This window comes from Eleginops maclovinus, chromosome 6, assembly GCF_036324505.1.
Source record: "Eleginops maclovinus isolate JMC-PN-2008 ecotype Puerto Natales chromosome 6, JC_Emac_rtc_rv5, whole genome shotgun sequence".
In the NCBI taxonomy this organism is placed as follows: Eukaryota; Metazoa; Chordata; class Actinopteri; order Perciformes; family Eleginopidae; genus Eleginops; species Eleginops maclovinus.
Window position 1 is genome coordinate 7,554,626 of NC_086354.1, and position 26,648 is coordinate 7,581,273.

Consider the following 26,648-nt stretch of genomic DNA (forward strand, 5'->3'; position numbering starts at 1 on the left):
ATTCAGCTACGCCCATCTTTGGCAGATTGCTTTAAGGTCCAATGAGTAATTTTTGTTTACAAAGTGCAAATTAACTAACATATCAACATAATGTCTGATGTACCAATGTTGAAGTTATGTCAAATAGGTATGGCGTTGAACAGACATACTGAAATAAGAAAATTAACCAGCTAGCCCTGGTCCGTCCTGTCATGTCGGCAGAGGTAGAAGTAACCCCAGCTTACTTGTCTATAATATAGATATATAGACAAGTTTGTATGAGGGTTTTTATTGGATTAAACTAGCCCTATAATATACATTTTCAGGTTGATTTGTAGTTTGTCTCATACTGCCTGTGCTGCAACACCTCTTTTCACCCTCTGTCTGAAACCAGAGCTGCTCTGATTGGTTAGTTGGCCGGCTCTGTTGTGATTTGTGAATTGCTTGTCCCGCCCCTTAGCCTATTACATGCAATGTGTTGTAGTGCTTGTCAATAGAAGAACAAGTGTTACATAGTGATGTTATTATGTTACAGAAGTAAACAAAGGAGTCAAATGGAGAATGGTTTCAGGCGTGGGGGGAGGGGGGACTCCCTTTGGGGGGAACTTAGGGATTTTAACCTATGCAGACCACTTAAATGCACAAAAACAGATATAACACACTACAGGAAAGGGGAAACCCCAATAGCATAATAGGGCCTCTTTAAATCCAAAAAGGCAGAAACAGGAATATGGCTTACATCCTCAACTTGTCGTTACAATATTTATCATACAAATCAATAATTGGTTTGAATGTTCAATCCTCAACAGTGATAAGAAGAATGTGAGGTTTCTTTCTAATTCGTCATCCCTGGAAAAATAGGACATGTTTTATTATTTTTTACCACAAAGCACTGGTTAGTAAGTTAACTTAAATGTCAGTTAAGCCACGTTATAGGTAAAAACTAAAATGAGTGTTCACAAAAGCATCTGCAGTAATGCATCACTGCACCAAAAATACTGTGTGCCCTAAGGTAAATAAGTATATCAAGGTTGCAATAATGAAGTCAGTCTATAAACCTGTAATGGATGTTTGAAACTAAAAATGTAGGTAATAATTTTACCCTCTGGCTCACTGCCTGGCCGATTTAAACAAACAACAAAAATTCGATCCAAGTTACATAAAAGCTCCCCTCTTCAGAGAAAGGGAAAAACAGCACTATACAATTGCATTAAAGTGCATTGTAGTAGCTCTACATGCTTCTGTGTGTCCCGAATCACCTTGACCTTGCCAATACAGATAGCTTATACTCTGCTGAGAGACGTTTGACTGACAGGTTGGCATGAGGCAGCCTAACACAAACACCGAGATTGACGTGCAAACATGAAGACGCACATACCCTAAGAACACATGTGAATGGACAGGCACAAACAGCATGTGAGCACACACGCACACCAACACACACACATGACATGAAAGAAATCAGGCGCAGAGGGAGATAAACAGAATAAGCCTGAGGAGGGGAGTGATTGCTTTGGACACATGTGGCAAGAGTCAACTAGGGGAATAACAGAAAGCGGGGAAAATGGCAAAGCAGAGCTTCTGACAGGCATGCTGGACAATCGCGCATATATATAGACGGACAGGCTGACTGGTATTTTGCTATGCAAGCCCCTGCTGCCTTACCCTGACTTGAATATATAAGCAGAGGTAAGAAAATGGCTTAAAACTGAAAAGACAAACAGAATTATGACATTTTCAAGAAGGCACATACACCCACATAACCTTCACCGTCACTAAGCATGTGTGTTTCTAGTGTGGAGACAGTGATATTTGACTCAGAGATGGAAGAGGGATGCCACAAATATGATCACAGTCTCCTGAGAAAGAAAAGAGAGAATAGCGAGTGCAGTGACAGGATGATTCTTCAAATGTTCTACTTGTTCAAATATTCAATAAAAGGCCAGACAACAACATGAAATGCACGCCTGGGAAAGGAATCCTCCACTGCCTGTATATATTTGCATCCATGTAGAATGAACACGCTCTCAGGGCTCGGTATGAGTTTGTTTAAGCATGTGTGTCTCAGCTGGTATGAGGGACACACCTGGCAGAACGGGGATGCGCCTGGAGATCTCAGGTGTCGCAAGACAATGCAGAGGAAGTAGGGAAGGAGGGAGAATAACAAGGTCACAGGGGTTGTAACGGGCACCAGGCCAACTGTGTTCAAGTGCAAGACAATCAGAAACCCGAGTCCCTGAACACTCATGATGAAGCCACATGTAAAAAAAGGAAGGGCCGCCTTGATGCCGTCCACTTGTGCACACGCAGCATGCACAGATGCTACCCTACGCATGCACACAATTTCCACCAGATACAAACAAATTGGAGACACCCCCACAGGCAAAGACAAGTGAGCAAAATGCATCCCACATGTTGACAACCATAATAATGCTCTACAGTGTACCCCGCAGTTGCCATCAACTCCTCTCCGTTGCCTCGCCTGGAGTCTTGGCAGTAGACGGAAGAGGGAAGAGGAAGAAGAGAGGAGCAGTTGGGATATGTAGCCTCGCATGCCTGTCAGACCTTATGGCCTCTTGTGTCATCTGCTGCTTTAACCCTTCATTAATCCCACACAGAGCAGTTTAACCCCATCGTCGTTTGCGCCTGGCGAGCGCCACAGCAGCTACCTCCTGGAATTCCCTACAGAGGCCATCAAAAGCAATTAGGCAAGATGAAAGCCCACGCTGCCTCCAGATCACAGGCGGAGAGGAGAGATTATCAAGGCTCAGGTGAGCAGTGAAACAAGCAAACAAACAAATTAAATTCAGGGCTGCAAATCATTGTGATATCATTTGCAGATTGAGAGGAGGGACGGACAATGAGAAGCCTGGAGTTTCTTTAATGAGCAAATATTATGTTCATTTTCAGGTGGATTTTTGTGTTTGCTGCCTCTATTGTGACATGTCTTCATGCTTTTAGCCATTGGAAGCATTTGTGTTAAGTAAGTAAACAAAGGAGTTCAATGGAGGGGTTTTGAGGCAGTAGGGGAGCATGCGGGAGAGAAACTCCTTCTGGAGGGAACTTTGGGGACTTTGCAGACCATTTACAAGCACAAAAACAAATAAAACACAAGCATAAAAAGGTCCCTCTAAGGGCTTCTTCTTCTTGGTTCATCAAACAGCTTACATTAATTTAGAAGAAGGAAACAAGGTACAATAACAATCAAAAGGTAGGGATAAAGATTGAGACAATAAAATAATTGAATGGTTTATATCTGTGTTGACGATGGATAAAGGCTAGGGTCATACAAAAATATATTTATGAACATAAAAACTCAACAAACACACTCAGAGGTGAGAAAAAACACTTCAATGTTTTATGTTCTGGGACAGTGGCACCAGCGCTTAAGACGGAGGAGACACTATATAAATACACCTGAACAGTTTTACAAGGTTGTGTTGAAGTATAGCAATGCATGGCAGCAGTGATTCGCTGTAGTAAATATCCATAACAAGCATCGGTGCTGGAAGACCCTCCCAAAGCAATAAGAAACCCCACCACTGAATAGTTAGATGAAGGGGGTTGTAGTAACAAGCACTACAGGGATTACAGGCAAAGACGAAGCAAAGACTAGGCTTACTCTGATATGTTTTAACAAAAGAAAAAAGGGAAGAAAAGAGCCAAGCAGGCTTGGAGGAACAGATGGGACATTGAATAAAAAGTGCACAGACACAGTGAGAATTTTAACATCTGGTTAAGACCACACTAGAGCAAAAATACACATACTCTCAGATAAAATGTAATACTATTGACAAGCAATATTATACTGTGAAAGAAATGTTGTCAGGGTGAAAGGTTTTGCTCCAAATCCTTAAACTATAATATACACTAGAGTCTTTGCTGCACTGCAGTTTATTGAGGCCACTATGGTGGAGTAATTGGTATCTCTGCGTACCTGTATGTCATTGTAAAGGGAAGTCTAGACAAAAGCCCTCGTACTCTTACCCATAGAGGCTGTGTCTAGGTTTGTCCACTGAAAAACAGAAATCAGAAAAATACACCGGTAGTACAAAAAAAATAACCCAGGAATCAAAAACTTTTATTTCACAGCAGATGATTTGATGAGGGAGAATAGAAGTTGGAAGTAATCACATTATTGATGTCCCATAGCAGTGTCCCAGTAAGCTACTGGCAGTGAAGCAGCAATATGAGGACACTAGAACTGGCACACCTCAATAGAGTGCAGCTATTATCAATGTAAACAACAGCAGTATTATCCCTTCTGTGACATGTCATAATATCTGCCCTGAAAAACAGACCCCTATCAAATTGGACATTTTCACACACAGGTATAACTAATAACATTAATGACAGCCACATGCTGTTTATGTGTTCCAGTTACAGGGAGCGGCTTTTGTGGAAGCTGGCTCCCTGTCATGGTACACTAACACAGTCAAATATAATGAAGCCATTAGTTGTGTAATTAGTTACACCTGTGTATTTTCTGTCCATAGTGAGAAAGGTGAGTATAGCTATGAAAATGTTTAAATGTGGCCTTTATCTTAAAGCAACATTATGTAACTATTTTAAAATAGAGGCTTCAACATATATATTTTTTTATGCTACACTGATTTATAATAGTGAGTAAGGGCTCTTTGTCAGTCCCACTGTGTGGATTGAACACATGATCTTGCAGTTTGTAACTTTGTTTAGCTTTTCATACGATAATCTCCTGGAAGTGTTAGGCTTTGTGGCATGCTATTTTATAAAGAACTTTTTGGCAGGGATATTCCTTTAAAGTTCTAAGGCCTGACCTTTCTGTGATTAACAGAGTTTCTAAAGACACCAAAAGCTTTCTGTTGCTAAAGTAATGCTAAACGCTAACCTCTGCTATCAGTATCGTCAGCTAGTTAGCTGTTAGCCTGCAGTTAGCCGTGCTGCCAGCTAGCAGTTTATACGTAAGTGAATCACTCTGAACTGTAGGGTTGCTAAATTGCAGTGTGCAGTTCAACACAGCTTTTTTTTAAAGCTTGTTTCAGCTCAACGTTACAGTTTTCAATTCACTCTCAACACTTATGAGCATTATTTCCAGCTGGCAGATCTTTCAAGGTCTGATGAACATGATGGACAAACATTCATAAGGTGGCCAGAAACACGACTATTAACAAACGCTACCACAAAATACAAAATACTAAATTGTGTATACTGAAATGTATGAGCTTGTGTTTTACGGTTGCTTGATTTTTGAGTGTGCTTTTGATGGACACTATCAATGAAATGCACATCAAAGGGAATGGAGGAGCCGCTCATGATGGGGGAAAGAAATATAACATTTTACTGATGATGCCGGGACAGATCCAGGAGAATCCGAGTAAACAAACTATTAAAAACCTTTTTTCTTGTCTCCATAAGTCTAATTGGCAAAAGTTCTCTGTGAAGTTGCATTTTGATTGATATAGGTTCCTCCCAGTAACACTTTCTATAATGTCGATTATAAACATACCTGTAATTACAAATGTAGCTAACTCATTTTGCAGGCTTTCATTATTCCAGTCAAAGGGACACTAATTACAGTCCGCACTAGAGGGGAGACACTCATCATCAGTCACCTGCTGAGGAGATCTGTTAGAATAAAAACCTACAGACTTTTGTCTCTCCATGGCATATGGTTGGCCACCCCTGTGACAGTACATATCACTGTATGACATTAGTCTGTAATGAGCTTTGTCCCAGTACTCACCCTAATTTTAAAGTCACCTTCGTTTGGAGTGTCACACTATGAAGAGCCATGTGGCAATCAATCAATCAACCCATCGATCAAAATTACATTTTAATTCCAGAGGGAAATTATGTTTGGTGGAAGTTACACCTTATTAGAATACAAATGTATTTATATAAAAATAAGTTGAATTAAAAATGTGCAAATATAAGGTGTTGTAGCCACAGGGACACAGCGTTTAGGCACAGGAACGAGGCAGACAGCCTTCACAGCACAGGGACCCTCTGAAGACTCGTGGTAAAGACATGGCGAAGCTTTCGAAGCAATCCTTGTCGGAACAAATAATCATCAAAGGAAATGTTGGAAAAGTTGTTGATGGAAACGTTCTTGATTGGAATATTGTCCAAACTGTTGGGAAGCCATAGATTGAAAAGTTGTCATATATCCTGGTGCGGCCATGTTTTGGTAAAGCACTGTAACTACCTTCCAGATATTCCGTCTGATTTCTGGTCGATACATTTAGTTCGTACGATCCATTAGCCAGTGATCTTTACGTTGCCTTTGATGAGAGGGGGAGAAATGGCCTAAATATCTACTTTTCCCCATAAATGTGGACCCTGCATCCCTCCTTTGACTCCTCGGTTTCCCCCTGAATCCTGTGCCTTTTTCAGATTTCAGTGGGAGTAGCGGTTGTTACGATCACAATGCTAGCCGGCTTTCGCGCAATAAGCAACAACAGCAGCAACTCAATGGCAAAATAAACAAACGAAATCTCTCTGCCCAAGAAAGTTTACAGTAGGCGAAGCTTAATAAGTTATGAATAAAAGTTATTATCAGACTATTAACAAGCAAGATCAAATACGAAATCTAACAGTTGTAAATAGTACAAATATAGCATGAGCAACTGAAACAGGCTGCATGCACGGTTGGCGCATCTTCTGGACCAAACAGTAAATAATATAGTCTGAACTGTGCGATATACGAATGTGTGACAGCGCTTACATTTGCTTCTAAGGGGAACATTTTTCACAGGGATCTCATATTGTGGAAAACAGCTGCAGCTAATAAAAATATACTATACTTAGATACTATAGAATAGAAGTTGGAAGAAAAGTTGAAAGTTTTTCTTCAGTTTTAGTGAAGAAATCAACTAGTAGAAGTGGAATTATTCTATTTTAGGACTTAAAACACTACGAAATGTTCCTCTTGTCAAACATTAGAAGTGGGAAACTCGTCAGTAAGAGAACAGTACATGAAATATGTCTTATCTGCAGTTTTGTTGCGGTAATTCCAGGTTTTGCATTATTTCTTGCAGGACTGCTTGTTCTCTCATCTTCTCCCTAACAGCCAGCAGTGTGGTTTCTATTCTCTTTCTAACTGTGGATTAAATCTTGCATTAATAATCTTTCTTTTATGAGAAACCCCTCTGAGAGGCTTAAAGTAATAACAGGATACTTTGACAAATATAACTTTTTTTCTCTGTGGCAGCAATGCATTGATGTATCCTTGATGTGATACTGTACTCTCTTGAAGTGTAGTTGAGGGGAAATTGAGTGACGTCACTTCTAATCAATGCTCACTGCTTCTTACTTCTGGGACTTAACTCAGTTGGATATTAAGTGCAGTGGAGCGAACTTGTCTTTGGAAAATAGCTGACTCTCCGGGCAACTCTCTCACTGAACTGAACAATGGACCTTCTTCCTTCTAGTTCTTATTGTAGTTTCACTGGGACTGTTTCGTCGGTAGAAAGAAGTTTCAATGGAAACAGTTCAATGTGAGGTCTGCAGATAATTTAATGTTACCTAGACGGACGACTGTTATTGGTCTCAGTAGCACAAATGAAATGTTTAACAACTCAACAACAGGGTCTTTTTCAAAACATCAGCATACAGTAGATGATTTTTATTTTATTTGGATAGATGGAAAATTTAACAACCAATCACATCCAGTTTAATGTTACACTAACTCATCTCCCTTTTTCCTCCTGGTCTCACCAGTGGGACAGTCATTGGTTCATGCACTGCAGTCAAGCATTGTTCAATACCATGGTTCATTGGCCTTCTATCTTGGATCACAGATAAAATGAGGAGAAATATATTCAAAATAATGCACTAGATATTGTGAATATTTCCATTTCATATATGAGTGCAGCAATGACATTATTCCGTCTTGGGGTTTAAATATTTAACTCGATAAATATCATATTACAGTAGTTTCTTTCAAGAGTTGGAACATGCTAATAAAGAATATATACTGTGTGCTGGCATCAGAAAGGTTGGAATAAAATAGCTATTACAGCCTTAAAGGGGAACTCCACTGAGTAGAACATCAACATTTGCTTCGGGAAGTGCTATGATATACTGTATGAGAAAAAGGTTGTTTAAAGTCCTTTAAAGTCTATATGGGGAGTTGTTTGAAACCTGAGCAAGTGCTTCCAGATTAATTAAGTCGAAATAGAAGACTTTCTTTTTGAAAATGAAAACAATTGTGGGTTATTAATTCAGAACATTTAGAAATTTGCATTGATAGTAATATAGGTGTTACGTATAAGTTAAGTAATGAAAAACATACTGGTTTGGAAATTGAAGCCATTGCAGAAGATTTGTATCCAGCAGGGGAAGGGGTGACTTCACTGGTTGCAAAAATCAGTCAGATTGTATAAAAGTCTATGAAACATTCCTTCAATTATTAGCTCAGTAGACAGTGTTCTTACTATATTATGGTTCCAATTGTTAGATTCAAGTCTTCTTCAATACAGCATGAAGTTGTCATGGTCGATTATGGTCCTATTTACAGTAAAAAAAAGACGACAAAGATGGGTATCCTTCACGATGTCGTTGTCTTGTTGATTAGGTTTTCGTCACTGCAGAGTTTTCCAAATCAGTTGTTGTGTCTGTTGTCGTCTTTAACCCTTTTTTTAACAAGATGGCAAAGCCAAAAGGACATTAGTTATTATGGTCGTTGGAAATACAAATCAATATCTTTCATAACTCTAGTTCTGCATACATTTTGGACCTTTTTTTCTGTCAATCATGAGTCTAATTATGTTATGAAAAGGCCATGCTGAACCATTAAAATGTTATTTTTAAATAACGTAAGGGGCTCGGAAAGGGAACATTTTGGATTTTAAGGGGTAAAGTATATGCTCTCATGTAAGTGCTGTTTCAAAACCCGACGACATTAAGTCCTGTATTGGAATAACATTTAACTTCACATGAATGTACGTACGATGAGGAAGCATCGAGGCTAAGGGCGTAGGGAAGAAATGGGGCACGGCGTAAGATGAGTCTGCACCATTTGCATTTCAGCAATAAATTCAGGGATAGTAGTGAGAGTCACTTGGAGAGGAGGCAAACCACAGTCAGCTGCAGTGCGGGTAAATCTGAATGTGTGAAACATGCGCCTTTAAGGATGAATAATAGAAGGTGGTTTGGGTTCAGGTAGCTTGCAGAGCTGGCTCTCATAGTCAAAAAGTGGAAGTCTTATCTGAAATAAACTGGTTTAGTGTGAGAATCATTAAACAGAAATGTACATCAACCTTGTTTAATACTCCCAGGGCTGCCTATGCACACACTGTACATTCCCTCACAACAAGTACCCAACATGTCCTTACTTCACCATCTCTTTGTTTGATGTATCTTCTTAGTTGGACAACATTTTCAACTCCTAGTTAAATGAAGCACACACATTTTTCCATGACCTATAAGATGATAAAAAGAGTTCAGTGAGTAGCAGGTGCCACGCAGACATTGTGCCAGCAGAGAAAGGGCCGAGTGCTGCTGAGTGCTGCTGCCTTAGCAGGCTGCAGAGAAAGGCCTTGGAGAGGCACTGGGGAGAGAGTGCACCATTCAACTGAATCATCATGGCCATCAATGTAATGAGGGCAGATCGCTCCGGAGCAAAGAAAAGGCAAGGAGGGGTAAGAGAGAGTTGGTTACATTGAGTAATAGTGGGGGGGGGGGGGATGGAAGTAAAGTGATGGGGCAGAGAGAAAGAAAAAAATGGATATAGGATAAAGCATGGGAGGAGAAGAAGAAGTTGCAGTTAAAGAGATAAGGACTAAGGGGCTATAGGAAATAATGGGGACTTGTGTGAAATGCTTGACTCAGCTTGGCAAAAAAAACCATTTATTTTTCCACCACATTGCTTACATGGAAACATATACTGAATTACTCAGATTCAAGTGAAAGGAGGCCAACTGCTGGGCACTCAAGACTCTGGCTCTCAAACTATAATCATAACACAATAGGGAAGGGAGAAAAAAGATTGACTATCAGGGCACACGAAGAAAGGCAGTTAACGAAAGAAATAACAATTTACCGTATTTGTCCTTGTTCCCTAACAGGGGAAACTATGGACCTGCAAGGGTGTCTCTAATTTCGCAATGTTGTTCATAGCAGAGTCCTGATATTTAATTAAACTGCCATTTCTGTGATTTAGTCCATTAGCTTCTCATTCTCAAAACATCTCCGACTCTGTCATTTTCCACCGCAGTGACAACCTGGGCTATTGTTTGCGATCAGAGAAGCTGAACTTCCAAGAGGTCGTTACTCATTTCTGGCATTCGTCTCGGCTCCGGAACAGAAAGTCATAAATTATTTCCCTCACACGTAATCCCAGTGCCAAAGCCGTGTGTCAATCAATTTGGAGTCACTCCCGGCCCCCTCACGTCAGTTCCGTCACGTCCGGCCTAGCGGATCATCTATCAGTAGGCGACCGTCCGTTTGGACGGGTACCCTCTGTTATTACCCTCACGTCTTTGGCCCACAGCTGAATTACAATTGCAGAGTCAGTGAAGAGCCAGGAAGCTGAAAGGGCTGAGCCTTGGTAACAAGCTCTGGGGTGGGTAATTAATGCCTCCATTTCCCCGATAGAATTGTCAGGGGGGGATGTGGCATTGATCAGAGTGGGATCAGGCCGGAGGGAAGTGGGCAACAGGCCGAGGGCACCACAGGGGGGATTAAGTCAAAATGTGGAATTGAAAAAAGGGATGGATGGATTGAGAGGTGTACGCTAGAGAGACAAGGGGGGGAAGGTTGTTCTAAGCCTGGCAGAGTTGTTCCTTTAGAGATAGGTCTTCCGCTGGGGCTGGCTCCTCTGTCAAAAACCCTTCAGCTCGGAGTGACACTGTTGTGCTCTTCTATCTGATACTAGAGCAGAGACTTCTAGAGGGAGAACAATGTGCGACCCAAAAGCTGCCTTTATAGAGTTCATAGATTTCCTGCTTGTCGCTGACAACACAACCCTCTATTCAAAATATCAACAAATAGAATCTCAGAAAAGTTATAGAAGCAAAGTAGCATATCAGGCGCTGTGCTAGGTCATTGAAATAAAAAAACCAAACCTTGTAATGGTGCGTCACCTTAACAAATGTAAGTGCTCACATAACCAGAACTGCACTTCCACTAAAACACCAAGAAGTCGGGGGAAAAGCCAATTGACACTGTGAAACAACATAATCCACAATTCACTTTCGTCCACCCCGAGGGACTTAGTCACCACGTGTCAAAGGACGCAGTGATATATAAAATCAGAAAAAGCCACGAGCCCCACGGGAGTAAGTGGAGTGACCGTGGCAGCCACCATCGCTCTTACTGCCACGTCTTTAGCTGTAGTCTCCATGACCCTGTCTGTGTTTGCCTGCGAGGCAAGGCCCGGTGCTGTTGACGATAAAACAAACAGACAGGCCCCATTTATACAGTCAGGTGTCATGACAAGGGATAAACAGCCAGCCTGCTTCGGGCCTCTTGAGAAACAGTCTACAATAATAGCGGGGGCTATCATCATCCTCATCCTCAAGATCACCCTCATGATCATCATCATCAAGAGCAGCAATAGCTGTGTTGGCAAGAGCTCCTGGGTGCCTGCTGGGAAGCGGACGAGTACTGCCTCTGATTGGACAAAACTCAAGGGCTGCACTGTTTACTTTCCGGGCTGCATTCATTCGTGTCACTGAATTAATCGAGTCAAAAAAAAGCCAATTGCCAAAAACATTGCTTGGGAAGAGGGGGGGGGCGTGCAGGAAAAAAAGAACATTCACGAATAGGGAGAGGCGGCGTTGGCAAGCATGCAGCGGGAATGACAAGAGCATTGCTGTCATCGCGAGGGATGAAAAACAGCACCTCTCTGACGAGGCGAGGCAGCGGCTGCCTCTTGCGCCAGCGAGGAAGGGGATGCGCAGGGACCACGAACGCAATTATCTTCACGCCAGCTTTGTTGTTTGTCAGAACTGGCACGCATTAAAAGACTTGGGTGTACTGATTATATGACACCCGGAGAGCCTTTGGGGTGGACAAGAGGCAGCCAGCCGGGAGTCATTACCCAAACCAAATAGACTTCTCATTTATTTTTCCGTCGGGTTGAAGCATCAACAGGAATAAACAATGGCTGATAGATACTCAATCATCAAATGCGTACACAGAGGGTGGGTATTTTTTCGGTGAAGATCCAATTACAAAAGTCCGGGCATTAAATCACGAGAAATAACGCCTCACACGAGGTGTTTGTGAATCCCAAAAAGGTTGTCAGGGAACCATTAGGACCGGGTTCAGATATAATGTGGTGTCTCGGACTGAAATCACAGATGATCACCTGACAGATGGTTTAATGTGGGCACAGGGGTTATTTTCTAACAGTGTGAAAATCATCACGCTGGCACTTTTCAATACCGCCAGCTGGTCTTTTCCAAAGCATTCCGTCTAATTTAGGCAGAAAAAAGAAAGCTATTTTCTTCATTTTGTCATGCCTCTCCAGAGTGTCACCATCTTGCCCTGAGTGTAAAGCTTTGTGAAGGTATTCTGAAAGCTGGTACTTACTAGCGGCTATACTTGTTGACAACCTGCAATCTCCGTGCCAGACATAGACGACCGCCGACTCTGGCAGCACACTGCTTACTGTCTGCTGGTCCAATGCCAAGGTCACACTCACTGTCAGGGTCCTAACAAGGTGAAAATCCACGGGTGAGAAGTGTTTCCTCTACACATGACTAGACGGGCCAAATGAGCAAAAGGAAAAATCCACATCAGTAACCAGGTTTAAAAATCCAGATCTGTGAACAATATTTAAAAACAACAAAAAAAAAGTCCAGCAGTGGCTCAGTCAGTAGAGGCTTGGACTGGGAATCGTAGGGTTGCCGGTTCAAGTCCCCGAACAGACTTGAAATATGGAAAGTGGACTGCTACTTGGAGAGGTCCCAGTTCACCGTGCTTAGATTAAAGGTCACCTATTGTGCAAAATCCACTTTTTCATGTCTTTTATGCATAAATATGTGTCCCGTCTGTGTTTGTCCAGAATTAAGCTGATCAGGTTTCAAGGTTTTATTTGTCATATGCACAGCAGATACAACGTATATGTTGGCAATGAAAATCTTATGTCGCGTGCTCCTCCAACAACTCCACATACATGGTGCAAATAAGATAAATAAAATAGTGCAAAAAGAGAGAAGAATATTTACAATATCGACAATAAGGATTTGAGGATGTGAAATATATACATATGTGGAATACATTGAAAGTATTTAAACACTTTACACTGTTGAATGAGGAGGTATGGACAGATGCATATATTATGTATAACAGATGTATATGGCAGATATGTATAATATATAGATATGTGTACTATAAACAGATGTGTATGGCAGATGTGTATAATATATATATATATATATATATATATATATATATATATATATATGTATGTGTGTACTATAAAAGATGTGAGTAGACATTCACACAGCTCAGGAGTTCAGCAGTCTTATAGCCTGTGGTATAAAACTGTCTCTGAGTCTGGTGGTCTTGGTCCGGATGCTGCGGTACCGTCTGCCAGACGGCAGCAGACAGAACAGACTGTAGCTGGGGTGATTGGGGTCCTTTAATATCCTACCGGCCTTCTTCCTACACCGCTGGGTGTAGAGGTCCTCCATGGATGGCAGCTCCGTCCTGGTGATGTGCTGAGCAGTTTTCACCACCCTCTGTAGAGTCTTACGGTTGAGGGCGGTGCAACTGCCATACCAGGCGGTGATGCAGCCAGTCAGGATACTCTCGATGGTGCACCTGTAGAAGTTGCAGAGTATCCTGGAGTCCATGTTGAACTTCCGCAGCCTGCGGAGGAAGAAGAGCCGCTGTCGAGCCGTCTTGGATATGACCCTGGTGTGATGTGTCCATGTCAGGTCCTCACTGATGTTTACCCCGAGGAACCTGAAGCTGCTGACTCTCTCCACAGGAGTCCCGTCGATGGTGATGGGTGTGTGTGCCTCTCTCTGCCTCTTCCTGTAGTCCACAATCAGCTCCTTTGTTTTGCTGACGTTGAGATGGAGGTTGTTGTCCTGGCACCAAGATGTCAGGGCTCTGACCTCCTCTCTGTACGCCGTCTCGTCGCCGTCTGTGATCAGGCCGATGACGGTCGTGTCGTCAGCAAACTTGATGATGGTGTTGGAGCTGTGTGTGGCCACGCAGTCGTGCGTGAACAGGGAGTAGAGGAGAGGGCTGAGCACACAACCCTGAGGGGCTCCGGTGTTGAGGGTCAAGGTGGAGGATGTGATGTTCCCCATCCGCACTGCCTGGGATCTGCCCGTTAGGAAGCTCATGATCCAGTCACAGAGGGCGCTGTTGAGCCCAAGGTCCCTGAGCTTAATGATGAGCTTGGAGGGCACAATGGTGTTGAATGCTGAACTGTAGTCAATGAACAGCATTCTCACATAAGTGTTCCTCTGGTCCAGGTGGGAGAGGGCAGTGTGGAGGGTGAGGGAGATGGCATCATCCGTGGACCTGTTTGCTCTGTAGGCAAACTGCAGGGGGTCCAGTGAGTCAGGGATGGAGGAGGTGATAAAAGTTTTGACTAACCGCTCAAAGCACTTCATGATGATGGAGGTGAGTGCAACTGGGCGGTAGTCATTGAGGCAGATGGGTTTTGTCTTTTTGGGGACAGGGACAATGATGGACTCTTTAAAACATGTGGGGACTACAGACTGGAGCAGTGACCTATTGAAAATGTCTGTGAACACATCTGCCAGCTGAACTGCACACACCTTGAGAGCACGGCCAGGGATGCCATCAGGTCCAGGAGCCCTGTGTGCGTTGATCCTTTTCAGAGATCTACACACATCTGCACTGGTTAAAACCAGTGAGCAGGGATCCTGGGCCTTTTGTGCCTCCACAGCCGGGGGCTTCTCAAAGCGTGCATAAAATGTGTTCAGTTCATCTGGGAGAGATGCAGACACTTCCTCAGCACCTCAGGTTTTGTCCACTTTGTGATGTCACAACGTTTTTTGGAGTTGTTCAACTATAAGCCAATAACCAACCAAGGTGACACCCACCCACGTTATCACCTTAATCTCCTACTAAAGCACCATTGTGTTTATTTTTTAACCAATCATCTATCAGAGGGGCGTGGCCAGCAGCAGCTCATTAGCATTTAGAGCTACAGACACAGAACAGCACTTTTGAAACAGAGCTGAAACTGAGGGGTTTATGGTATCCTACAATGATCTGTTTGGTATTTCGAGCCAAACACTTCAGAGAAATGTTTAGTATATATCTGAGACCTATAATATATTGTTGAAAAAGAGTATAATAGGGGACCTTTAAGTCTTTGCTGTCTCATTTAAATGTATGTCCGTATAGAAAAATGTTGATCCTATGTTTATGTTTTACACATCTTTTCCCATGTGAGTACTTTCCAGATAATCATACTTTGTGTGGGCTTGTGATTGCTGAACGTGAATCAACAGGCTTTCAGTCATTCTGTTGTTATTTACGTATAGTAGGCTATACAATTAGGCAGACTAATGGACAAACAAGCCCTTCCACACGACAAATTGCTTTAAAGAAAAAAAGAAAATGATGACTATATGTGCAGGTCTTTCAAAAAGCCGTTTAAATACATTATAGTATTACTATTCCTGTTTAAGTCTCCAATACGATACGACTTTCCTCAATCATTTTTAAGTGCATTTCACGTCAGTGTAATATTTGTTGCGGAGCTGGTAGTAGTAACACTTGATATATGAAGGATATAGAAAGTCTTTAACATCTTTTCTTTACAGACCATTTATGTTTTTGCAAAATGAGATGTTCAGTTTGGAAAGTGTGTTCCGAATGACGACCAGAAACTGCAATCCACTGACAGATAGCATAGCTAAAAAGGGACTGCAGAAAGTCAGGAATGAAAAAAAGAGACAAAGTTTGAAAGTTCTCACTTACATGACATAGACAGTATAAAAAAAAGATGCCACCATATTTTCCCAACGACAGCCACCCTGAAGTGACTGATCAATCCTCTATCCAGCTTGTCAGTAGTTGGGAAAACTACTCAGATCTTGCACTTAAGTAAAAGTATACGTACCTGAGTGAAGGAATACTCTGTTACAAGTAAAAGTCCTAACTTCAAAATGTTACTCGAGTAAAAGTAGAAAAGTATTGGCATCAAAATATACTTAAAGTACCAAAAGTAAAAGTACATATAATGCGTAAAAACCCATTTCAGAATCATGTATATGAAATGACTTGATTATGATCAGAGGAGAAATTAGTACTCAGATCCTTTACTTGAATAAAAGTAGCAATACATTAATGTAAAAATACTTCATTACAAGTAAAAGTCCTACATTTCGTAAGTAAAGGTACAGAGGTTTTATCCAGAGAATATGTACTTACGTTTTAAAAAGCAGAACTAATTCTGCATTTTTATGTGATATATTATTATATACGTATAACATTATTAGTTTGGTAAAATTGTTGCATCAAACAGCATTTTACTGTTGTAGAAAAACAAGTGTTGCAATATATTGTATAATTTGACTGTTTTGTCACCTAGTTTTATTTTGAAGGATGCATTTTATTTACTAAGGTTTATCACATTTTTGTTAATGCAAATCTGATAAGTTCCTTAAGCTGTTTAATAAATTGAAGTAAAATTCCATTATATCCCTTTTAAATTTAGTGGAGTAAAAGTAGTAAGTAGCATTAAATGGAAATACTCAAGAACAAGTACTTTGAATTGTATTTGAGTACATGTTCTTTGTTACTTTCTACCACTGGGAGCTGTTTAGTTAGCGTGTTCATGAGTAATGTGTTGGTTTCTTGTTCAACATGTGCTACAGATGGCTCCTTGATACAAATAGAATTGGAAGTGGGCTCAGTGTTAGTGTACTTTTTCTCAGTTAGTATCCAATCAAGCAATTATGGACTAAAATTGTAACCTTTTAAAGCCTGGCTTTTTCTTTTCAAGGCAATGCTTCCTACACTTCACTTAAATGACAATGCAAAACGCTGGCCAATTAATGGCGCTGCAGAACCTAGCTTTTATCCACTTTTCAGAGCATATAATTAAGGGTTATATTCAGTCAGTTTGTGAAAAAAATATTCTTTCAACCCCTTAAAGCGATAAGGGATGGCTAGTATGAGGTACTTATCCATCATCAGTGTTACTTACAGTGGATGGCGGTCAACACAACATTATTCTCAAGAGGCAGACAGGAGAAACCAAGCAACCCAGCTTCACCCAAAATGTCTTTCTGGTCTCTGTCTACGCTGGGATCCTGAGTAGCAGACTACTTCTTTGATGGCTCCCAAAAGGATTGTTGACATCCACCTGGATTCATCGTCTTATTTATAGACACATGCATTTATTTTTCAAGCATGTGGATTACCTTTGTTGTACATGCATTATCTTTTTAATTTACACACAATCTGTTGTACGTTTGTTCGTCCTGGGAGGGATCCCTCCTCTGCTGCTCTTCCCAAGGTTTCTTCCATTTTTCCATTTTTGTGGGGTTGCTTTGGAAGTTTTTCCTTGTCTGATGTGAAAGTCCAAGGACAGAGGGTGTCGTATTCATATTCTGTACAAATCTGTCCACTGAGACAATGTTTAATGTGTGATATTAGGCTATATAAACAAACTTTGATTGATTGATCGTAGTGCTGTGAAAGAGGCACACAGCCAAATTTATTTAAGCCAGTTCACATCTTAATTTAATGTAGGTTAACAGTTTATTTGCACCTGTTAGGTGGGGGAACTGAACCCGTTATTTCCAGCTATGCTCCTTCTAAAGCCACCATTGAAAAGTCCATTTTAACCCCAGATGGATGTAATGGCTCGTATTGCCTGTTGGTCTTTCTGACATTAATGTAAACAGTGAAACTATTTTACACATTGGGTACACTGGAACTGATTTGTTTTTTAAGTTAGGCCTTTATGATGCTTAGAATGTTTTGCTTCTACATTGCATTGATTTCTGAAGTGCCAATACTTCCACTTCTCCAAAAAGGGTGCGTCATCCATACACAGACCTTTAATGAGCACTTCATACAATCCCTCATCAATTAATCTGAGCAATCCCTTTAACCCGGGAGGATGGTTAATGGGTTAACTTCTAAAAAGTTGTAATACTTTAATCTACATTTGCTCCATTTCAGTATTTCTCCATGGGCATAGGCGCTGTCGGTTTCTGCCTCTATTGATGGTCCAATTCCCATCACTTCATTTACTAAGAGCAGCATCTCAGACGGGACCTGCTCATTTCCATTTATCGGCATCCCATTTCTATTCCATCTGCAAAGTAGTCACCTGTGAAACTAGTTTTTAACCACGATTCGCAAAGTGCACTGGCTTCAAATGTCTACCCCATCCCCTTTATTAGTGTTTATTCCCCCCCATAAAAACCGTTGGAGGGGCACACACTTCCAAGTGCAGGTCGTTACCTAATGAAACACCATGGCAGGGTGTCACACTATACTGCGCAGTGAGAAGCTAAGTGTGTCAGAGAGGAATAAAAGAATACATTTCCCCTTCCAATTAAAAGACGTATTTTGTGCAACTTGAGCGGAGCAAGGGAACAATATCAATGAGGGGAAGAAAACACACTGTTACAACTCAGGAGGCACAATTATTGAGGCTGGTGGTATGCAATTAAATAGTGCTATTTAGACAGTGGTACTCTTCGCTAATAAATGCAGAACATATAGCGGAGAGAAAACAAGGATTTACCTCCCAATCCCAACATCTGGGGGAACACATGTAAACAAAAACAGCGGCAAAACGACTACATCAAAGGAAGATGATGCGATGAGACTACACTTTTATGTTACAAGTGCATTCTGGGGATAGCTATTTACCATCTTTAAACCTGCAAGGTAAGAAAAACTAAACAAAGACAAGACTCTTGGAAAAAAAGAACATCACAGGTTTTATTGAGAAATAAGATTCCCAGGGTTAGATCCAAATTAAATGTACATATGTAGGGCAAAGCAGCACACTACTCCCACACTGCATTAAAGCATGTTTGAGTCATCGCTCTCCTTCGCTTCAGCACCTCAAATCAAACCGAGTGCGGGGAGAGTGGCGCTCGCTGGCATTGTTAAAGAATTTACAATATAAAGCTGGAAGCTGGCAACAAGTCAAGAAAGGTCACAGAAGTGGAAATCAATTGAGAGTCCTTTTTTTATTCATGTGTCACCCCCTATGGACATACGGAACAATTTAAACAGATACTAGAATACACTCCTAACCCGACCTATTTCCTCCACACTTTCCTGTCCCCACTATGCCTTATTTTTGTACTGCTGGTGCAGCATGAGCACATCATCCTGGGAGACCCTGGTCCATCCGTCGCTGTGGACGTGGTACAGGTTGACCTGCCCGCCGCTGTAGGCGTCACGGTATGTGGCCTGGTAGATGGCGCGGCGGCCGAGCTCGCACGCCTCCTCCACGGTGAAGTCCTGTCGCAGTCCACTGTCGATCACGCCGTAAGCGTACATGGACCCCGAGCCCACAGCAAAGAGGTCGCCGCACACCCGGTTACCCTCGGAGTCGACGTAGTACAGCCCTGGGGACGAAGGACAAATAGGTAGGTGAGGGAGGAGATTCGTCATGGCCGGATAATTCGGATTATTTGTTTGTGCACGTTATATTAAATTGATCATTTTCATTAAATTAAGATTTTGTTCAACGCATTGTTGCATCTCAGGATATATTTTCGAGTCTGGAAAATACAACCAGGCCCGACCTCAGTTTCTCAGCGACTTTGTATTTCCTGGAGTCCCTACAGTAGGTGAGGGAGGTGACACTGCCCTTAGGGGGAAGTGTTCGCTATAAAAGTATTCTCCTGACTCAGGTGTTGAGCTTTGTCTGGAAAACTGAGATGGTGTACATCTAATACGGCCCAAACAAACACACAAACTTGTAAGCTCGCACATACACACGATGTCCTCAAGAGAAAGAATATGAACAGCTGCATCCTCTCCAAGTGAAGTAAGGGTGGCAGATACAGCACGAACAGCTGCTTCCTCTTCAAGTAAAACGAAGCCGGCCACGGAACCTGCTGACAAGGCGTGGGTACATCGCTGTGAGCCCGGGGGCCCTGCTCCGGGCTTTATTGATCCTTGCAAACACGCTAAAAATTAACTATCGACCCGCAACCTGAGCTGAACAGGTAGCTGCACCTCGCACCTCAGGAGGGTCAGAGAAAATAATAATACATTGTGCTCCCATCCTGCGGACATGAGACGGGTACAGCACATTTATATCCTTCCACACACACACACACACACACACACACACATCTCCTTCACCTCTTGGATGACACATGGAGAAAAAAGGCCGACCAAACCGGTCAAACATGTAATCCAACGCGCACCGCAGACGCGCGATTGCTCTGAAGGACCTGTGAGGGAGTTTGCTCCACGCCGCACTTTGTGGACGCATGTGTTCAGCGCCATGATAACACTCGCTAGGCCCTGTTCCCAGAGTGACGTGGAACGGGTGACTAGCACCAGCCTGTGAGCTCGCCCACAACCAGCCCGCAGATGGTAAAAAAGACTGTGAAAAAGAAAAAAAGGCCTGTTTTTTTCATAGCGCTTCACAAAAGGGAAACCTGTGAAAAACGATACTCAGAAACGCAGGGACACATGCATACGAAACAGCTCAATATTCGCCGCTGTCGCTCATCTCGCACATTAAAAAACACTTCAAAATGCCCCCAGATTGCACATCCCCGCTTGCAGAGTTCCTCAGATAGACTTGTCTGTTAAGGGTAGAGAGCCACTTGCTTTTCTGAAGAGAGGGAGGAGAAGAAAAAAAACTCAACATTGCTTTCAACTGGAAAATTGCAGCTTCCTCAGCCTGTCGTTAGCTTGCCATGATAATCATCCAGTGCCTGTCTATGCAGAGGGGTAATTTGCCATTCTGAGACCTGTCTGTCTGTTCCTCTTGAAAAACTGTAAAGGGACTCATTTGAAAAACATAATAGGCAGGGAGGAGAGGGTTTGTAAAGGCTTGTGTCGAGTGGCACGGTTGGTGGAGGTGCGCGAGGACTCTTTAGGAGGTCCAAGTTTAGAAGCAGCGTGCCAAAGAGAAAAGCACTTCCCGCATCCATTCCTTTCCCACCTGGGTCTTTGTGTAGCCCAACGCCGTATCGTTTAGCATCTCAAACACTGACGCATGAAGACTCCGAAAATAAAAAGAGGGAATTGAATTTATGAGGCCCACAGAAACGGGAGAGAGGGTGGGGGCTGCCTGGACGGTTTAGCATTACAGCAGTGGCGGCCAAGAGAGACTCCTTCCACTCCGTCAATCCACTGACAGGTGCTTAAGGGGACTTTCTTTTTTTTCTTAAACAGAGGCCGGTGCAACTGGCTGGACTGTCAGCTTTTAGAAGGTGGGCGAGGAGCAAAGTGCAATGGATGGGAGGCTACTAGCACCAAATGAGTCCTTCCCCCCTTAGCCAGACTTCACCACTGGATCAGGAGTTTAAAAGAAAGCACCAGGGACGCTCTTTGGAGTGGCTGTAAAACTGACGGCCACGTGGGTCTTCTCTGACGAGGTCTCATATCTCACACTGCTTAGTTGAGTTAGATGCATTTGATTTAATTACATATCACCCACCCTTCTTAGCCTTGTAGCGATGAAGGGGCTTTTTTTGTGCCGCAAGGTCTTCATCAAGCCTCAACTCTACACTGATTACGAGTGTCATAACATTTAATGTTAACACAGAAACGTATTTGACAAGCTCATCAACGCGGCTTTCATTCCATTTGTATTTACATGCGGCTTAAAGACGCTCCATCATGGGAATAAGTGCTCTTGACATGATTGTAGCAGGCTAATGAGCTTCCCCCGTTTAATCGCGATTGATTTCATTTACCTCTCCGTTCAATCATAAGGCATTGTTGGGGGGCCATGGCGCAGCTCCCACACCTTATTGAACTTACACAGGGATCATTATTTCCCGCAATTGATTGCTTTGTGATTTAATTTGTGTCATCTAGGTTCAATGGCATACGGCCAGGCTGTTGATCACACAGGCTCTGTCTGCTTTCCACACAAATTTCGGCATCGATCCCGGTGGGTGTGATGGTATTATGCATGCGACCCAATTGTCCGAGGCTGAGACCCAACGTCCATCATGGCGCCACGCTCTCGCTGGGCCCCGTCGTCCCAGCATCATCGATTTCTCATTACTTGTGTCACTGTGGCGGCCTCTTTAAAAACACACCTTCAGTGATGTACGGCCCCACACTGCGTGGCATCCCAAAGACACAGCTCACAAGTGCACAGAGGAGCAGAGAATTAAAGAGGCTGCAGTGCCATCTAGTGGGGCCATCTGGCAACTACAGGGTTTAATTACATGGCACATGACTTAATAATTCCTAAACAAGGGATCATTGCCTTTTAATAGAATATAATGTACCCATCAATTGGGATGGAAAATAGTTTCATAATCAAGATTAACTGAAACGTAAGGACACACATAAAGCTTTATATTAAACAGCCAATTTAATTCCTCTAGACTAAAGAATATGCCAGGTGTTTCACCACTAAAGATAGCTTTTAAAATGAGCTGATTATTGTGCTCACTGAGGGAGCTGTAAATCTGAAGTATTTATTATAAAAATCATCACAAACTTAACTGAATAAATGAAAATTGCTGAGAAGTTAAGTATATAAAAAGCCGACAAAACATAATTGCAAAATTCTTGAGGTTGGAGTTAAACAGCAGATCCTTAAGACAGTGAAATAAACTGTTAATTAAAACTAATTAGAATGATTAGGTTCATTAAGGAAATTGACTATTTATCCAGACCAAAGTAATCTGCAACTTTTTCAATACCCAATTATTTTTTATGATTAATGAAAAATTAGGATTTTCAGTTTTTTGTCAAGCGAAATGAATATATTTTGATTTTGGACTGTTTAGACACCACAAGACATTAAATATGCGCATTGGGGTCTAAGATATTATGATGCTCAAGTTATTAGAAAGTTGAACACATGGTATATTTAGTTTTAAATCCTAAATTACATTGGAAACCTTTAAATGTGGCCCAAGTAAAATTCTAACTAAAACTTAAATTAAAAAAACAAAAATTAAAGATATTAAATATCAAGTTTGCAAAACTAATGCTATCTGAAATATATTAGCAACCGTTTTTAAAGAGGTATCATCCATTTAACCAAGTGTTTCTATACAAGTTAAGTGTTTAAATGGTTCCTTACCTCAGTAGCATTAATTATCACCAAATCTGTAACGATAACTTCATGGACATACTATGCTTTGACTGTTAGAAGGGTTTTCAATTTCTTTATATATTTAACATACTATACTTTGTTTTCATACAAGTAAAAATGTGATTGCTACTGCATAGTATCCTGGACAACAACGCTCACCCTCTCCACCAGGTGCTAACCTCGTACAGAAGCACCTTCAGCAACAGACCCATTCCCCCCCGGTGTAAGACAGAACGCCAAAGAAGTCCTTCCTTCCTGTGGCCCTCAGACTGTTTAACTTATCTACCTCAGGTCAGAGGGACAGTGGAGACACTGCGTCCTGAGGCCAAAATGTCACTTTATCCAATTCCACTGTATCACTTTATACTTGTTTTATTTTATATACGCTGCTAAATTGCACAGTGCGTACTGTTGTATATTGTATATACTTACGTATTAACTGTAATTGTATTGCTTTTACTTAGTTTACTTTATGTTAGTTTGATTTTACCTCTCACTTTGTACTGCAACTGTTGCACAGCAATTTCCCCTGGGATAAATAAAGCTTCTTGATTCTTGATTTTGGTTCATAACCTAAGTGGTACCTATGCCCATACATAGCTCCTATAGTTACCTGGTCCTCTCTTGTCCCAGCCGCACACCATGGTTCCCATGCTGAGTCCCATGCCCTTGTACTGGTACACCATGTTGGCGAGCAGCTTGGAGGCGGCTGCCACGGAGATGCGCTCCTTGTTGCGGAGCTCATAGATGCGGCACTGGCGGGCCAGCAGGCGCTCCCAGAAGCTGCAGTCTGCGGCTCCTCCAGCCATGGTCCCCAGCAGGTAGGGGTTGATCTCGATCACCTTCTTCACCGTCTGCGAGGCGATGTAGGAGCCCGCTGTGGCCCTAGAGTCCACCGCTACGATGACGCCATGCTGGAACTGAGAGTAAACAGCAGGGGGAGCACATTAATGAAGCACGGTACAGCAGGAGGGGAACACATGTAGAATAATCACTGATATTATGTACAGTTTGATTACCAATACAGTGGTGCAGGAGTGAGTCGTAAAACCCAGAAATAAGTTAGCATTTTAACACTTCTGATTCCCTCGTGTTTAGGTGAATTGTTTTTTGGAAGTGTTTTTGTTAGATGGCTGAAATAAGGGTTTAAAATTGTTACACAATATAAAATACGTCAATGATTGCCCAACTCATGAATGTCTGAAGTTTCCATTCCATCCAAAATGGTTGTTGCTATCTAGTGAATAAATGAGAGTACTTAACAGTGTCCCGCAAAACACGATTCCACCTTTAGCCTAGCAGTGGTGACGTGAAGTCATGCAACCATGATGTAGTACATTTAAAGCCTACCGTTTTTACTTCTGGCTATTTCAAAAATGCTTCAAAAATAATGAAGAAGTGTTAATGAGAGAGGATTATCCTACCAACACGTTTTTATCCAGCAACAAAACGTGTAAGCATCATGAATGTGCACCACTGTATGAACTAATTCCAGACAAAGCAGATGTGTGATCCTGCTGTCAGTGATACAATATATGGCTCTGCCAGAAAGCCACTGAATAAGACGGAAGACCTTTGCTCTCCCCTCTAAAATCCTCTAGGACTGAAGAGACAGTCGCTGTATAGCACTAAAGTGAAGACAACAGACTTGGGAAATGTCTCCCGGGGAGGCTTTTCATCCACTGGCACTCAGGGATTAAGGGATAAAGTTGGCGTTATTTTATCTTTTCTTTTTATCAACAAATCCCCTGAAGAGACCAAACCCAACTGCAGGGACTTGAGCCTGACGGAGTGGAAAAAGCTGGCTGTTTTCCAGCCAATAAAACCATATAATCACACAAATGCAGTAGTATGCCTCTTTGTGTTGTCTTTGTAATATTTTCTGGCAACAAAGGTGATTTGTCAGCATAAAAGCAGCTCCTATATTAAGCTTTTATCTCGTTAGTAGCAGAACCAAATATTGGTTCTGGCGTTTTCGCAAGACTTTTTGATAATGTTTCAAAATGACAGTATCTAACTATTCTTTCAGTGGAAAGTAAACAATCTGGTATCACTTTAATTACCTTTAAGCATTTTTTAAATATTAATAGCAATACTTTGCATTTTGCTTGAAGTTTTAAAGACACTTGTTTCCTACTTTGTTCTTCAAAATATATATTTTTTGGTGGTATAAACTAGTGATGTATCACTATTCTAACTCAACATGTTAAGGATGCTTAAATCTTGAAGTTGGACTATTTCAAGGGAAACAAGACATGTATTAATCCTTCAGTAAAAGGTATGCCTGGTTCTGAAACAATATGGATATCCTCTGGTATGAATGATGGAAACTGACAGTTGGGATATGAGTTTAAAAGAAAAAAGCATTTACAGAATAGAACAATTACATTGTGAGAAAAATAATTGTGACTAAGAACGTAATATGCTATGATATACTTATGTCAAAATTAAAAATGTTACATTTGTAAAAGACGTAGCTATTACTAAATACCTTAACTTGTATTTTGATTGTTCGCTGTACAGTTAAATATCATGTAATATTAAGGATGAAAAAAATGAATGACATGGTATATTATTCTTTAAAAAAAAGACAGCTCTTTAATATATTTCACTGTTATTCCGAAATACACAAATAAAGCCTGTACTACTAGAAGCAGACCTGGTACAAAAAAAAAAACGTTGTTAAATTCAATTTAAGGTCATATTTATGTTACTGTGTTAAGAAAGTAGCTAACTGTATTTATCTAGTTGAACCAGACAGAAGACATGTGTTGGTGCTGTAAACACAACTGTCATCTTGCTTACCATTCAAGCAGCTGCAAATACAGCTAAATACCTAGTCTTCTGAAACTTATAAAATAAAGAACTGCCATGGCTACACAAAACAAATTATAAACCTATGTATAGCTAATTGCCTTTGAAGCAACAAAAGTCCAACACAAATCATCACAGAGCTAACTTCAAGTGAACATCTGCAATGAGATAGCGCTTTGTAGCCGTGCTAGCATGCTAACCGTCGGACATGTAACGTAAGCGTTACGTAAACCCTCAGTCTTGATGTTTAGACTTTGAGTGATGTAACAAACACCTCTTTTGAAAACTATACAACAAGTTAGCGTTGTACGATAGCAGCTAACTACAATTGGCAACTATTTAACTCACTTTAAATGCTAAGGTGGTGGTTCCATGCAGGAACTCTATTTTCCTCTCGACGCCATCCTCGTCCACTGCACACAGCGGGTTTCTGACGGAGAAACTCAGACCGTCTCCCGGCGTAGCGTCAAATCCAAGACCGCTCTGTCCGGGTGCATAATCAAAACTATCAGGTTCACAATTATCAAAAGAAAATTTCGCACAATCACTGCTCAACACACTAGCAAGAGCCATCTTTGAAACTGTGTGATGAACAAGCAACTTCCGCCGGGTAACGTTTATTGAGTCATGGTGAGGAAATAAAACAGCGCCC

General features: G+C 41.7%; 1 protein-coding gene across 1 annotated transcript; it reads right to left on the reverse strand.

The window, feature by feature from the left end:
- Positions 1 to 18,844: 18,844 nt before the first annotated feature.
- psmb5 (proteasome 20S subunit beta 5) lies at positions 18,845 to 26,603 on the reverse strand. Its single transcript, XM_063886618.1, has 3 exons — positions 26,345 to 26,603; positions 23,796 to 24,102; positions 18,845 to 19,502 (listed from the first exon to the last, which is right to left on the reverse strand). Exons 1-3 carry the CDS (start codon positions 26,567 to 26,569, stop codon positions 19,219 to 19,221), a joined length of 816 nt encoding a protein of 271 aa, XP_063742688.1. The 5' UTR covers positions 26,570 to 26,603; the 3' UTR covers positions 18,845 to 19,218.
- Between the last annotated feature and the right edge of the window lie 45 nt (positions 26,604 to 26,648).